This window comes from Schistocerca gregaria, chromosome 1, assembly GCF_023897955.1.
Source record: "Schistocerca gregaria isolate iqSchGreg1 chromosome 1, iqSchGreg1.2, whole genome shotgun sequence".
In the NCBI taxonomy this organism is placed as follows: domain Eukaryota; kingdom Metazoa; phylum Arthropoda; class Insecta; order Orthoptera; family Acrididae; genus Schistocerca; species Schistocerca gregaria.
The window spans coordinates 552,297,264-552,313,323 of NC_064920.1; the positions used below are offsets into that span (position 1 = coordinate 552,297,264).

The window sequence follows — 16,060 nt, forward strand, 5'->3', positions numbered from 1 at the left end:
TCAGAGGCATCAGATGCATAGCAGTGACAAGTACCTCTGCTTACCCGTCCTGCACGTTCGTCTGATATGTCGCCCATTCACTGTACGGTGTATGGAATAGGGTTGAAACTTCCAAGTAGGTTAAAATTATGTGCAGCTTCGGGATTCGAATCGAGAAGCTTGCCTTTTTCAAGGTATCATTGTGGCATTTATCTTAAGTAATTTAGGGAAGTGAAACCAAAAAGAACTTAAACCTGCCAGTTTATACATAGTAACTGAAGAAACACAGAGGTCTTCATGATAATTTTCGACCGATAAAAGATCTTCCATGTAAAGAGGAATAAGGTGCTGAAAATCTGAGGATAACGGCTGTGAATATCGGAGGCAACAAAGGTAAAAATCCAAGGAAGAAGTGTTTAAAATCAACAGATACGTATATGACTATGGTTTACTGCTTACATAATGTAACCGGTTGTACTTCCCTCTCTTACCTAAAACGAAATCGCACTCTTTTCCTTAGGAATATTAAATTTCTTCAGTTTTAAGTGAAAAGATTGCTTTGAAAGTTAGAAGTTCATACCATTTACTTCGCTTTTTGATTTCTTAAGTAGTACACTTCCTAACAATGGTCAGACTCGACCATGCTCACATTAGCAGATAAATTTAGTTTCATTTTTACACTGTAATTTGTGTTTGCTGTACTGCTACTCCAATTTTACCATCACGTCATAACACTTCACGGTGATCTCAATAATTATTTAAGTAGTAATATAGCCGGCAAGTGGATGCTACCGACTAAAAAAAGGCAATACTCAATTTGTCCACTGATTTCATATTCACACATATCAAAAAAGGTTCTGCATCACCTCTGTTCCAAGAGTTCCGGAACCTGTACAGAAAATTGGAATAGAGGTCAACATAAACATATTGCCGCCCTTTTCATTGCATATAAAAACCACGCATTGTATGTTGTACCACAATACAGCGAGACCTTCAGAGGGCCGATTGTATAAAGCATTTAAACTTATGTTAAAAGAGAAAATGATCTTCCATCAAACTTAACCTGAAAATATGCATTATATAAACGTTAATCCTAATCACATCACTGTGAAGTGAGGTCGTATTTGACCGGCGGAAATCCGCGGTTTAAAGTCAGGTTCAGCTCTAATCGTCAGTTTATTGTGTAATGGCACTACGATTCATCGCTTTTGTTTTTAGCAGATACCAATTGAAATAATAAAAAAGTTGTGATTAACACTAAAAATGGCAAGTAAATAAATGATTATACGGCATTTCCATGCCGCTGATGTTCAACGTACTTTTTTCCATCTGGAAGGTTAGGTTAAGGAAATTACCGGCTACCAATGTACTTAATGATCAATCTCATAAGAGTTCTCGGGAGACGAATTGTAATTCATGTGATTAGTTCAAAGGCATTTTATAGACACTTAGCAGCTGAGCAAGAAAGGAAAATTCGAAATATCTGCAGTGAACGGTTAATTGTGGTAATTTTGAAGGCAGCCAGTAACGGTTCAACATCACTTATGTATGTTCCCTTTCGGCTCGAGTAGCAGTAACTACGTAATTCGTATTAAATTGTTAACTACCGAACACATCCTTAAACTGCTATGAGAATCCACGGGCGTCGATAAACAGAACATAAGAAAGTATGTTGAAAATACTAGTAACATAACTCTGTTTCATTCGTTTCTCTGGCACAGAGGTTGTGTTGTACACTACAAAGCAAACGATCGCTTGTTCGAACCCATGTCAGTTCTTGAAATGTTTCCGTTTGTTAGCACTTCCTCTGCATTATTGGTCGTAAAAATAATTATAATAGCATTACCATGTCATTCGATGCCACTGAAATCATACGATACTCTTCCTTTTCTGAGGGGGCACATTCTGTGTGCAATAATCCTACTCGATGTGAATTACATTGTTTCCTCTCGTTTAATTTACCAATATCTGAGCATTCAGATGTGGACACAGAGGGTGACGATGACGAGACCCAACGAGCTCCCCGCACGTTCCTTGAACCCACTCTTAGAGTTAAATAACCCCTCAAGCTGAGATTTCGTTTGGAGAAAAGTACTGTAGAGCAGTTGGGACTAAGGCTCAGAGACTATCTGATAAAACCAATCAAAAGAAACCAACCACTGATTGCAATGTGCAAGTTGCTGTTAACCCCTTAGGATTTTACGATACAGGGACGCTGCAGATAGTGGTTTATGATCTGTTCAAAGCAGACATAGCAACAGCTTGCACAGTTGTCCCTAAGGTATCAGCCTTACGAGACAGTAAAAGTCAACAGCAACTTCTCGCCTTGCCTTTACCGTGTTGGCCACACTGACATTATCTGTATTTTTCTTCTTTTTTTCACTAAATTAAATCTTCCTACTGGCCCAACACCATTTCCAGCAGCAAATCTTTCTCGTATTGAGAAAAGTTAGACTATGGGCCCTTTTGCTGTTTACTTGCTCCCATGGTTATTGCACCAGACCTTCGATAATACATACTGCGTCCACAGCTCGTGGTCATGCGGTAGCGTTCTCGCTTCACACGCTCGGGTTCCCGGGTTCGATTCCCGGCGGGGTCACGGATTTTCTCTGCCTCGTGATGACTAGGTGTTGTGTGATGTCCTTACGTTAGTTAGGTTTAAGTAGTTCTAAGTTCAAGGGGACTGATGATCATAGATGTTAAGTCCCACATCGCTCAGAGCCATTTGAACCAATACATACTGCGTATCTATGTTGTACGATAAATATCTGCGGTCGAAACGCAATAACTACGTCAATGGCCGATTTTAGCCGTGTTGCCAAGCATGTTATGTGCTACCTAAGATCAAATCGGAATTTGCTTCGGAGGATCCAAGTTAAGTGTTGTGCAATAGAGCTGAATCCTGAACATAGTACACTTTCTGATCTACTGCCAAATTTCATCTCCAGTAAGTGATGTTTATACAGTCGATATGTCCTCCTCCGTAGCGCAGCGGTAATTTTACCGCCAACCACGAAACGGGGTCCGGCAGGGCAGTGTTTCCTTCACCATCATTGACATGTAAGTCGCCGAAAGAGCGTCAACTAAAAAGACTTGCAATACGGCGGCCGAACCCCTTAGGCGATATCCCAGCCAATGAATGCCATAAGATCATTTCATTTTTATACACTTGACCGAAAAAGTCCGCGGTACAGTTACAAATAGATCGTCAAAACCGAAAGGCAGCATGTGGCTAATGTACTGAACTGCAGTTTTTGTTTGTAAACATATGGAGCGTTCCAACCGCGGAAGTTTTGCGATGAGACCGCTTTGTCTTACTATACATACTGCGCTTTAAACAGCGCCAGAGACTGAATAAAGCGCTCTACAAAAATCTAAGGTCATCCCTGGCGTCCTTTTCGTGTCGCATGCTATTCATACCTGATGTCCTACCACAGAGGCCAGGAAGCGATTCTATCATTTTTGTGCTGCTAATGCATCACAGTACCATTGTGCATCAATGTCACTAATTACTTCCCGTCTGCTGTTACATCAGCCGGTATCAAGAACAAACCACAGAGTTCCTGCGTCAGTAATACTACGAACCTAACTTTTGGAGGTACATACCACGAGTTGGTATTTAACATATCATCTCATATCGCTAACAGACACTTTCCTTCCAAGGCATATTAAATTTTCCGATAGTTATGCTGCAAAACTAGCTTCCTTTCTACTGTCTTTAATACACATTTTCCGAGGCGGCTTACGGGGATTCAGTGGGTAGAAATTAAAGGGCTTGCTGCAAAAAGGAGGTAGCTCTATTCTTGGAGTGTTTGAAGTACCCGTCTTGTGATGGAACGAAAGCTCTTTCGGTCTGTCCTAGAAAGGTCTTGCTTCACTCGGTGGTTCGCTTCTTACTGAAGAGTTGGGAACTGTCCGAAACGTTGGTTCGTTTAAAGAAATTGGCGGGTCATGACTTACCTCAAAAATATCGCATCAGGTTACTGAACTGGTTTATTTACAAGAATGCTACGCAGCAATCTCACAAAGAACGGAATCTTTCTCAGTCGCATCTTGTGTTTTTGGTTCAAACAACCAGAATAGTGTATTGTTGAAAGAATGACTGATTCGGAAGATAAAAGACGATTTAGCGCTGGATCAAGAGATTTATTCGAACTAACTGACGGGGAAGAAACCACTTCTACTGAAGATGGTGAAACAGCCATCGCATTCCCATTCGGAAAGAATCCGTAAGTTTTAAAACTTAGTACAACGCTACAAAACTAAGGAAACGGTGAATTACTGAAGACAAGACGAAAAAGAAACAGTAAGTGTAAATACATAAATTACGCCGAATTGTTGTGTGTAGGTAGAAATGTACCGGTAAACTTACAGATCATGAAACAGTGTTTCTAGTAGATAATTTTAATCAGGTGGGGGTGAAAAGTGAGCACAAGGCCTTTCTTTAGGAGGCTTCATTCGTATCAGTCGAGATCAGCGGAGAAGAGAGAATGTTAGTCTAAGGATTTCTCAATACTCTGTAATCTGTTCGCTTCTGAAATAACAAAAAAAAGAATTTCTAAAAAGGCATTCCCATTCCTTCACGGCACAGTTATTATTATTCTAGATTGTACTTTCTTATAACATCTGTTTAATAAAAGTAATAACAAAATCTGATTTGCCGGCCGGGGTGGCCGAGCGGTTCTAGGCGCTACAGTCTGGAACCGCGTGACCGCTACGGTCCCAGGTTCGAATCCTGCCTCGAGCATGGATGTTTGTGATGTCCTTAGGTTAGCTAGGTTTAAGTAGTTCTAAGTTCTAGGGTACTGATGACCTCAGAATTTAAGTCCCATAGTGCTCAGAGCCATTTGAACTATTTTTAAAATCTGATTTGCGGCATCAGGTAACTCCAACAATGGAATTTCTAAAAGGGCATTCCCACCCCTTCACGGCACAGTTATTATTAGTGGTGTTTGGCTCTATGCCTTACAGTTGTTATTAGTCTAGATTGTATTTTCTTATAACATCTGTTTAATAAAAGTAGGAATAAAATCTGATTTGCGGCAAGAGGTAGCTCCAACAATGAAACCTGTGCAACGAGATCAGGAATATATACAGTATTACTGAGTGAAAATCCATACTCGTATGTTGCCCTGATAACCACTATGGAGCATATTCAGAAAGAAAATTTTCACGTAACTTAGAACTATGAATCTTAAAATGATTTCTTTCAGTGTACCGAAGACTGGAGCTACGTTCTTTTAGCATAATCCGCTCAGTTATTAACGCCTGCCAATGGACTGCACTTGCTACACGTGTTGTTCCCATGCTCTGAAGAGCTAGTACAATAAAAATGATTTGCAGTCGTCGGTGCATAATTCGTTCATAAGGGTATTCGACGTCAGTATACGTTTCAGTGTTGTCAACTCATTTTCGAATATGCCCCTGTACGACATGCGAAAAGTCGTACGTTCATCCTGAAAGTCGCTACAGCCGCAACAAATTGCTAGACTGATGGAAAAAAATCACGTATTGAATAGTAATGTAGGCGCTCAGTCCGGAACCCCGCGACTGCTACGCGGTCGCAGGTTCGAATCCTGCCTCGGGCATGGGTGTGTGTGTGATGTCCTTAGGTTAGTTAGGTTTAAGTAGTTCTAAGTTCTAGGGCACTGATGACCACAGATGTTAAGTCCCATAGTGCTCAGAGCCATTTGAACCATTTGAATAGTAACGTTTCCCCTTTATTAACATTTTTTTTTTTTTGCACTGAACGGTCACTGTTTTCAAACAGAATATTCACAGTGTTATTAGGGAAGCTTCCTGCCGTTAGTCTCTACGCCATGTGCAGCAGTACCTGTCTTTCTGATTCCTACTGAAGGCGCCAACAGACGCATCGAAAAGGAGTCTTTCTTCTGAAAATGGCGCACTATTTCCAGTTCTTCTTCACTGGAGGTGACTGAAAAGAAAAGACTCATTTTTGGTTTTTATTTTTAATTTCTTATCTCTTTTATGTTAAGGTTAAACTAATTCAACTGATCCACGCAAGCTGTTATTCTTTTTCAACATGTGAACACACAACAAAGACAGAAATACAGTCGCCGCTTCGGAAGTTAAGAACGTAATTGTGAAAGTAACAATGGTGCAAAGATTACAGTTGTTGTTGTTGTGGTCTTCAGTCCTGAGACTGGTTTGATGCAGCTGTCCATGCTAATCTATCTTGTGCAATCTCCTTCATATCCCAGTACCTACTGCAACCTACATCCTTCTGAATCTGCTTAGTGTATTCATCTCTTGGTCTCACTCTACGATTTTTACCCTCCACGCTGCCCTCCAATGATAAATTTGTGATCCCTTGATGCCTCAGGACATGTCCTACCAACCTATCCCTTCTTCTAGTCAAGTTGTGCCACAAACTTCTCTTCTCCCCAATACTCTTCAATATCTCCTTTTTAGTTACGTGATCTACCCACCTAATCTTCAACATTCTTCTGTAGCACCACATTTCGAAAACTTCTATTCTCTTCTTGTCCAAACTATTTATTGTCCATGTTTCACTTCCATACATGGCTACACTCCATACAAATTCTTTCAGAAAATACTCGATGTTAACAAATTTCTCTTCTTCAGAAACTCTTTCCTTGCCATTGCCAGTCTACATTTTATATCCTCTGTACTTCGACCATCATCAGTTATTTTGCTCCCCAAATAGCAAAACTCCTTTACTACTTTAAGTGCCTCATTTCCTAATCTAATTCCGTCAGCAGCGCCCGATTTAATTCGACTACATTCCATTATCCTCGTTTTATTTTTGTTGATGTTCATCTTATATGTTCACTATGCTGTTTGTAGTAGCTTACCCACACTTCAGTTTTTTTATTCATTATTAAACCTACTCCTGCATTACCCCTATTTTATTTTGTATTTATAACCCTGTATTCACCTGACCTGAAGTCTTGTTCCTCCTGCCACCGAACTTCACTAATTCCCACTATATCCAACTTTAACCTATCCATTTCCCTTTTTAAATTTTCTAACCTACCTGCCCGATTACAGTAGCAGCGCTAAAAGTTGACTGATATTCCAACCCCCCCCTCCCACTCCCATATCTTTAATCTGGGCAAGAGGAAAGCGCTGCCCCCCCCCCCCCCCCCCCCTAGCTCCAAGGAGAGAGGAAAAAATATAGTGCAACCTGTTCCTTTTCTTTCAAGAAAGCGATTTAAAAATTAGTGTAACACAGGTTTTCAACATGACAAGATCTGAAAAAAATGTAGGGGCACTTAAAGTCACCTTTCATCTTCCAAAACATTACAAATATACCATACTCCCAGGTTTCGGTCGTCGCATGTCAGCCCAGTTGGGAGCACTGTACGATGATTTTCTTCTATTCAGATTATGGCTAGCTTCGGGGTCTCCTCAACAGTGGCCATTTTTGTTCTAATCATTGCGTTGTATTGCAACAACCTCAGTTTAATTTACATTCTTTGCTACAAGTAAATACCGCATTTGCAAATGATTGTTTAATAAAGCGCATTCACGAATCTGTGTTACTTTCGTGCGAAATTTGTACCTTAGGAGGAAGGAACTCGTTGGCACAAGGAGCCCTAAACAGCAAACAAATCAGTATTTCCTCTGTCACATACCTCTCCAGACAGTGACTAAAATACTTTCCTACTGCACTCCATTTCGCCTCTGAAATAGGTCCATATAGGCCAACTTTCCGTACACAATGGTGAGAGACGTATACAATGTTTAAAATGTATACAGTTTGGCAACTTTTTCTTTTTTAATTACGTTTTACAGAGGGATCGGAAATCCACCACTATATTTTGGAGAAACGAGCCAAAAGCCCCTACGCGTATGGTCCTGTCTCTGGGTTGGCAACTATGAAACGTTTCACTTTCATACTGAAATATTTCCGCTTCTTCACTGTCGACGCCTCGCTCCTTAGCTGAAACCAGCGGTAGCGCTTGGACACCTGCACGAAGCACTTCTGTTGACAAGTTGTTGGATACCGTGCTTGTGAAAATCCAGACATTGACGTGGAAACACTCGCTGGCGTCTGAAAGCGATGATGGCAGTATGCCTACAAAGGTTTTCAGTATATATGTGAATCCTAATTGTGAAGCAATCAACACAACGTTGCGTCGTGTTGCAGATGGCGAGCCTGTTCCCTGACACGGGGCTGTCTTCCCGGTTCGGCGGCGACATCTCTCCGCCAGCCGGTAACTCGTTCGGCGTGTTCACGTCGAGCTCCAGCGGCAGCAGCGACGTCAACGGCAAGAAGACCAGCTTCAAGACGGCCACCGTCGGCGTCAACGACAACGGAAAGGTCACCTACAAGACGGTGCACGACCCGTAGGTGGCAGACATCAAGTTTTCTGCGCGCAACCCGGCGTTACACTCTTTGGAGCAGTCACGCCTCAGAGCTTTGGAACACAGTATCTTCAACATCCACAGACACATCTGATGGCGCGCAGGAGAAAATCCATTTGCTAAAATTAACATTGTTGAATAACTGAATATTTGTTATTCACATTCTTTGGCATAATATGTGACAGCCAATAGCTCTTTTATCAATTACATAAGTACTTAATTTTGGCAGTATTCGTGTACCATTTATTAATAAAAATTAAAAGTGAGATATTATTTTTATTTATCCTACATGACACCAACTGTAATGTACGTTGTGTTTCACTCTGTCTTCAGGATGTCTAACTGCACTTCGTCTCAATGTGACAAATTAGCTAGCTCTAAGTGAAGTTAAACTGTGGTTAAGGCATTTCACTTATATTGGTACTTGTAAAAGAACATAATTTCACGTCCTCATGTGGCCATCCAGATTTAAGTTTTCCACGTTTTATCCAAGCGATTCACTCGAATGAAAGGATGACTTCCTCGAAAGTGCTATGGCTTCCCGGATACTCTTCAATCCGAGCTACTGCTCCCTCGGTAATGATATCCGCATTCACAGAACTTTAGGCACTAAACTTTCCTCATTCGCTTGGTAATTCTTGTGTAACGAAAAGACTGTTTCTGAACAAGAATGCATATACCTGGATGTAAGTGGGAGCTATGACACAGATGACCAAACTGAGAACCGAGAACTGCAAACTTTTCGATTTCAAAAAGCTTACGTCGTTCTCGAAAACCGACGTCTGTTCTCAGTTTTCAGTTCTCGCTGTGTAGTGCAAGAAAATTGAAGAGTTGAAATAAAAAAGGCTGTAAGTGCCAAGTAAGGAATTCTGAGGTTTGGTGTGAAATGGGATCTACATGTCAAGCTCAATAACGCATAAAACGCTCAAACGGCCACGAATGAAAAGTAGCAAGCACCAAATGCAATGGTACCAGTATGCGGTATTTACAGCCATTGCTGTTAGCATTTGAAATGCTCTATGTTTCACTCGCTTAATCCTTACTGTTAGAGAAAAGGGTCGCCACGGTGGCCTTGCGGTTCTAGGCGCTGCAGTCCGGAACCGCGTGACTGCTACGGTCGCAGGTTCGAATTCTGCCTCGGGCATGGATGTGTGTGATATCCTTAGGTTAGGTTTAAGTAGTTTTAAGTTATAGGGGACTGATGACCTAAGATGTTAAATCCCATAGTGCTCAGAGCCATTTGAACCAGCGAATGTTTGTAGCATTTTGAGTGTAAACAAATAACAAAGAAAAGGTAGTTTGGCAGCGATGAGGAAACAGGAGAAAAATGAATACAGAAGTTAAAGTAATGAATGTATTCCTGGAAAAGCTCTCCAGCAAAGGAGGCAAGTCTCTTACTGACCGCTCACATGCACCATAAGTGGACAAAATGTTTATTCCTAAGTTACCAAATGTATTGATCCAGAAGATGTAAAGGATTTGATATTGAATTAAGACAAAGTTGTTTATCATCAGCAACATGAATGCATCTGACTTCTTAGATTTTAAAAAAGCCTGCGGACTGTAATACAAATACAGCGAATGTAAATATATCCAATGTACAGCGGCTATGGTTGGACAAACATGAGCCTCATGTAGTTAAGGCCAGGAGAAGCTTAAATGAAACTGATGCCTGGGAAAGTATCCATATATTGAAAAAAGGTGCACAAGTTTAGGACATCAAGAAAATGCAGCTATCTTCCCTGAATGTTACAAGCCACATCTGTGAAGATGAGAAGAAATGTTTGATTGAAATAATGCAGTATCTGACAAATGATGGCCACATATAGTTTTACAAAAGCAGTATGAACTCTTACTATCTTTTTGCTGACTATTGAACCATGGCACTTACAGCTTTTCATTGCACATCCACTTTCATTAAGTTTTCCATACTATTACAATACAACGTTTGTAATTTGTTAACTACATCTGTACTATGCTTAACTTCCGCGTAAAACACATTAATAGTGCAATTATGACCATATGTTACCTACTTAAATTTATGATTTTGGCACTTGAGCCTTCAGTTGTTGATGCAAACGTTTGTACTACAACCACTGGCACAACTACAGGTAATGTAGCATTTTGCTAGACTTTTAATCGATGTAGCAAATTTTATAGTAATGTGGTAAAGGCCACATAGCGTAGGGGATTAATCAGTGCTTGAGTCATACTAAAGGTTAAGGGTTTTTGGTCCTTTGAAATTTATATTTTCAAATCTTTACTGAAAGGACTTTTAAATAGTTGTCGAAATAACTTCGATCATTATTATTATTCAGTTATTTGGTTTAAATATTTCTTTTTATTTCTACTCCATTGCTGCATTATGTTAATCATCGTGTTAACTTTATTTGCCCTCCTTACTTTTCTTATCACTTTATTTTCGACTGGAAATAATTTTTATGTATTAACTTCGATTTAATTTCTTCAGTTTTGTCATTTATATTTATTATTGCAATCATTATTTACATTTCTATTTTCACTTGAATATTGTTTTATAATCCTTTCTTTCATTTAAATTTTCATCTGCATTATTTTGTCCATAATGCTACAAGAATTTGGGTTTAAAATGTTTTTATGACGGTTTCGATGCAAAAGTTCCAGGTTTTGGGGCCTCATTTCTAAGTCCTCAGTTTTCGGGTGTCACTTTAAAGTTCCCGTTTCCAAGTTTTCATTTCTATGTTCTCAGTTTTCGGGCCTCGCCTCTCAGTTCTCGTTTCTAAGTTCTCACTTCTAAGTTCTTGATTTTCGGGTGTTGCTTTTCAGTTCTCGTCTCTGAGCACTCGCTTCTAAGTTCCCGCTTTTCAGGTCTCACTTCTCAGTTCTAATTTTTAAGTCCTCGCTTCATGGTTCTCGCTTCTCAGTTCACGGTTGTGTATTCGTTTCTGTTGACCAGAATGAAACGAAAGTTTCCAGTTGTCAGATTTGTATTTGTTTCCATTTTGTGGCTGCTGCCTTACCGGAATTCAGGCAACGTCACTGATGTCTTCATTTTTTAAACAAATTTGAATGTCGAATTAAAAATGCATTAAAATACATTCTATTTGCAACACCAAATACACAGAATTGCCTAATAACTTTCAGAAATGATTGTGAAAATGAAAGTGGAGAAAATATTTTGCAAACAAGTTGCGATGAAATAATGAAGCTGTTTAACAACTAACGATACGGGAAGCGGCAAAAGTTTCTAAGTGCGCACCGCAGGCACGAGTAAATGCCGCGGAAAACATTTGTGCAGGAGTCGAAAGTCGTTGGCCAGGTAGGCGTTTGTAGTCTCGGGGGAGAGAGAGATGGATATTTATATATATGCGCTATTGCCGAGTGCATCCTCGATATGGTACAGAGCAATAGTGTCAACCGACATCAGACTAGTTGTTTTGTACACATGTGAAAACAAAATTTGATGTTAATAATACGTAATATGTAGGGAATAGTAGCAATTATGATGAGATCTGAACGATAGCATGCACTTTTATTTCGGACATATCTCTTGAAGCGCTGCAGTAATTTCACGCGATTTGAGCCACATGTTACCAGTACTTACTGTGTGGACAAATTACTGTGCGTGTCTGTAACCCGTCTTGACTCACTTATAGAGGGTGATTTCGTGATGATGTTAAAAGCTTTCAGTGGTGATGGAGAAGGGTAAGTGTATCAATTCAGGTAACGGACCCTGGTCCAGAAACAACTGAGTTGAACGTTATAAGCGAAAATCGTTCTAATACCTCTAACATCTACATCTACATCCATACTCCGCAAGCCACCTGACGGTGTGTGGCGGATGGTACCCTGAGTACCTCTATCGGTTCTCCCTTCTACTCCAGTCTCGTATTGTACGTGGAAAGAAGGATTGTCGGTATGCTTCTGTGTGGGCTCTAATCTCTCTGATTTTATCCTCATGGTCTTTTCGCGAGATATACGTAGGAGGGAGCAATATACTGCTTGACTCTTCGGTGAAGGTATGTTCTCGAAACTTTAACAAAAGCCCATACCGGGCTACTGAGCGTCTCTCTTGCAGAGTCTTCCACTGGAGTTTATCTATCATCTCCGTAACGCTTTCGCGATTACTAAATGATCCTGTAACGAAGCGCGCTGCTCTCCTTTGGATCTTCTCTATCTCTTCTATCAACCCTATCTGATGCGGATCCCACACTGCTGAGCAGTATTCAAGCAATGGGCAAACAAGCGTACTGTAACCTACTTCCTTTGTTGTCGGATTGCATTTTCTTAGGATTCTTCCAATGAATCTCAGTCTGACATCTGCTTTACCGACGATCAACTTTATATGATCATTCCATTTTAAATCACTCCTAATGCGTACTCCCAGATAATTTATGGAATTAACTTCTTCCAGTTGCTGACCTGCTATTTTGTAGCTAAATGATAAGGGACCTATCTTTCTATGTATTCGCATCACATTACACTTGTCTACATTGAGATTCAATTGCCATTCCGTGCACCATGCGTCAATTCGCTGCAGATCCTCCTGAATTTCAGTACAATTTTCCATTGTTGCAACCTCTCGATACACCACAGCATCATTTGCAAAAAGCCTCAGTGATCTTCCGATGTCATCCACCAGGTCATTTATGTATATTGTGAATAGCAACGGTCCTATGACACTCCCCTGCGGCACACCTGAAATCACTCTTACTTCGGAAGACTTCTCTCCATTGAGAATGACATGCTGCGTTCTGTTATCTAGGAACTCCTCAATCCAATCACACGATTGATCTGATAGTCCGTATGCCCTTACTTTCTTCAATAAACGACTGTGGGGAACTGTGTCAAACGCCTTGCGGAAGTCAAGAAACACGGCATCTACCTGTGAACCCGTGTCTAAGGCCCTCTGAATCTCGTGGACGAATAGCGCGAGATGGGTTTCACACGACCGTCTTTTTCGAAACCCATGCTGATTCCTACAGAGTAGATCTCTAGTCTCCAGAAAAGACATTATACTCGAACATAATACGTGTTCCAAAATTCTACAACTGATCGACGTTAGAGATATAGGTCTATAGTTCTGCACATCTGTTCGACGTCCCTTCTTGAAAACGGGGATGACCTGTGCCCTTTTCCAATTCTTTGGAACGCTTCGCTCTTCTAGAGACCTACGGTACACCGCTGCGAGAAGGGGGGCAAGTTCCTTCGCGTACTCTGTGTAAAATCGAACTGGTATCCCATCAGGACCAGCGGCCTTTCCTCTTTTGAGCGATTTTAATTGTTTCTCTATCCCTCTGTCGTCCATTTCGATATCTACCATTTTGTCAACTGTCCGACAATCTAGAGAAGGAAGCACAGTGCAGTCTTCCTCTGTGAAACAGCTTTGGAAGAAGACATTTAGTATTTCGGCCTTTAGTCTGTCATCCTCTGTTTCAGTACCATTTTGGTCACAGAGTGTCTGGACATTTTGTTTTGATCCACCTACCGCTTTGACATAGGACCAAAATTTCTTAGGATTTTCTGCCAAGTCAGTACATAGAACTTTACTTTCGAATTCATTGAACGCCTCTGGCATAGCCCTCCTCACACTACATTTCGCTTCACGTAATTTTTGTTTGTCTGCAAGGCTTTGGCTATGTTTATGTTTGCTGCGAAGTTCCCTTTGCTTCCGCAGCAGTTTTCTAACTCGGTTGTTGTACCACGGTGGCTCTTCCCCATGTCTTACGATCTTGCTTGGCACATACTCATCTAACGCATCTGGAGCATCTGGAGCTCTTGTCCTCTTTTCTGCAAGCTCTCTGCTTTCCATGTTTTGGGAGGATGTAATATGGACCAAAACAATAAAGTATCCAGTAAATTTGTCTAGTAGGCATGTGCTCTGAAGTTCATACCTTAAAAGATATGAGCACTTCCTCATCTCTGCTATTGTAAAACCGTCTCTTCTACTGAACAAGATGTTCCAGCCCCGAAGCTATGCATCTTACGGCCATGTATACTACACAATTATTTCTTCTTTTGGTCCCTACTACCTCCCCCTAAATGTGGAAAGCAAAGAAGTAGTCCACTGTCAGAGGTATCAGAACGATTTCGCTTAGAAACCTGCGATTCGTTGGCCTCCGAACCAGTGTCCCCCACCGTAGATTGATAGATTTTTCCCTTCTCCATCATCCCTGGAAGTTTTTTAACATCTTCACAGGATCACCCTGTAGAAGGGGTGCTGGTAGGAGAGCTACATTAACTGAAAACAAAAAGTGTTTATGATCACTTTGCAGATTAATAACACGTACAATATTGTATTTATCTCTACGTTTGCTCGGTTAGAATTCGGTAGAACAGATTAAAAAAAAAAAAAATACAAACAGAGCTCTTACAAATCCCTCTCTTAGAAGTATTGTGGTTTCATTTGTGGAGGGCTTCATATTTATTTTGCATCCTTTGAGGGACCTTGTCTAATACTTCAGTTATTACACGTTGTAAATTTTCTAAATGATGTACTGTTATGACATACATCATTACGATATATACGTTCAGCACGTTGTAGGTCCACGGAATGGCTTTTCCTGAGTTACCACGGGAAAATTATCTGTTGCTGCATTGATATAGTCGCTACTATCCACCTTCAAACTGTGGTACCTCTCCATGCCTTTCTGTAGACAATACTTCTTAAAACAGTAAGAAACTGGTGTGCGTAATCCCAGTATTGTTTGGATGCGTAAATATTAATACAGCTATCAGATGGAAAGTCTTTCAGGTCAGTTTCCTGCAGATAATTTCTTCAAAACATCGCCAGCTGTAAGTGATGAGTCCACCACGTCACGAAAACGATTTAACAATGCTAATATCATGTTCAAGTTTTTATGTCACAAACGATTCCGTTTCATTTAGTGAGTTGTCCAGCTTTAGAAAAAAACACTGCCAGAGGGAACAATAGTTGCTGGAAGGCACAAATACTTAGCTGCCAAGGCATACAGTTCTGGAAAAAAACAGTTTATGCTTTGGGATTTCCTCTCTTCCCAAGTAAGGTATCTCCAAATATTATTTGACAGACACAAGGACTTCGGCTTTATGTGTAACATGTGACTTTATCTGAGCTACATTTTTGTTAAGAAATGCCGATATATCCGTTGCTTGTCTTTCCGCATCTTCTGGCGGTGGTGTTGAACTTCAGCCCCTCCTAGTGTTTCTAAGATGGCTTCTCTCCGAGGTTACTATCGTTGTAAGTTCTCCTGTAACCCATCGCTGCGCATTAATAGCACTTTCTTCATTGCCAAAACCTACTTCTTTAAACGTTAGGTCTAAGAATGTTGCTTTCGCTACAACTTTGTTGATTTCAAGGTCTCCCAATCTTCTATCAATAACGTCTAGAAGCTTTGTCTGGAGTTGCTGAACGCATTCGCTATTGGGCTGTAAGGGTTCTCACTGCTGGTTGTAAGCCACGAATCAGTGGCGGAATTAGTGACATAGTGATCTAAGTTTCGCCCGACATGTACGATGTCACTGACTTAAATGACTTCAGTATGAAAGACTGTCTTCTACTATTTTCTTCTCTTCTGCGTCTAGAAAATCTGGCGCTGTCATTAAACAGTTCCTCACAACGCCAAGAGTCTCACTGTCATAATAATTATAGAGTTGCACCTTTCTGGACAGTCTCGCTTTGACTTACTTGACTTAATTGTTTTTACTCCGATGTGAATCATACGGCACATGTTAGAGCTCTCCATCTGACCCTGTTCGTTGCCATCTTCTT

The 16,060-nt window shown here is 40.7% G+C and overlaps 1 protein-coding gene across 1 annotated transcript in view; it reads left to right on the forward strand.

Moving 5' to 3' along the window:
• Nucleotides 1-8,597, forward strand: part of LOC126356146 (keratin, type I cytoskeletal 9-like) — a 113,748-nt gene extending 105,151 nt beyond the window's left edge. The window contains exon 7 of the mRNA XM_050006887.1: nucleotides 8,114-8,597. Within this exon, the coding sequence (XP_049862844.1) occupies nucleotides 8,114-8,317 (204 nt within the window). The 3' untranslated portion in view covers nucleotides 8,318-8,597. The remainder of the gene's footprint in view (nucleotides 1-8,113) is intronic.
• Nucleotides 8,598-16,060: the final 7,463 nt, after the last annotated feature.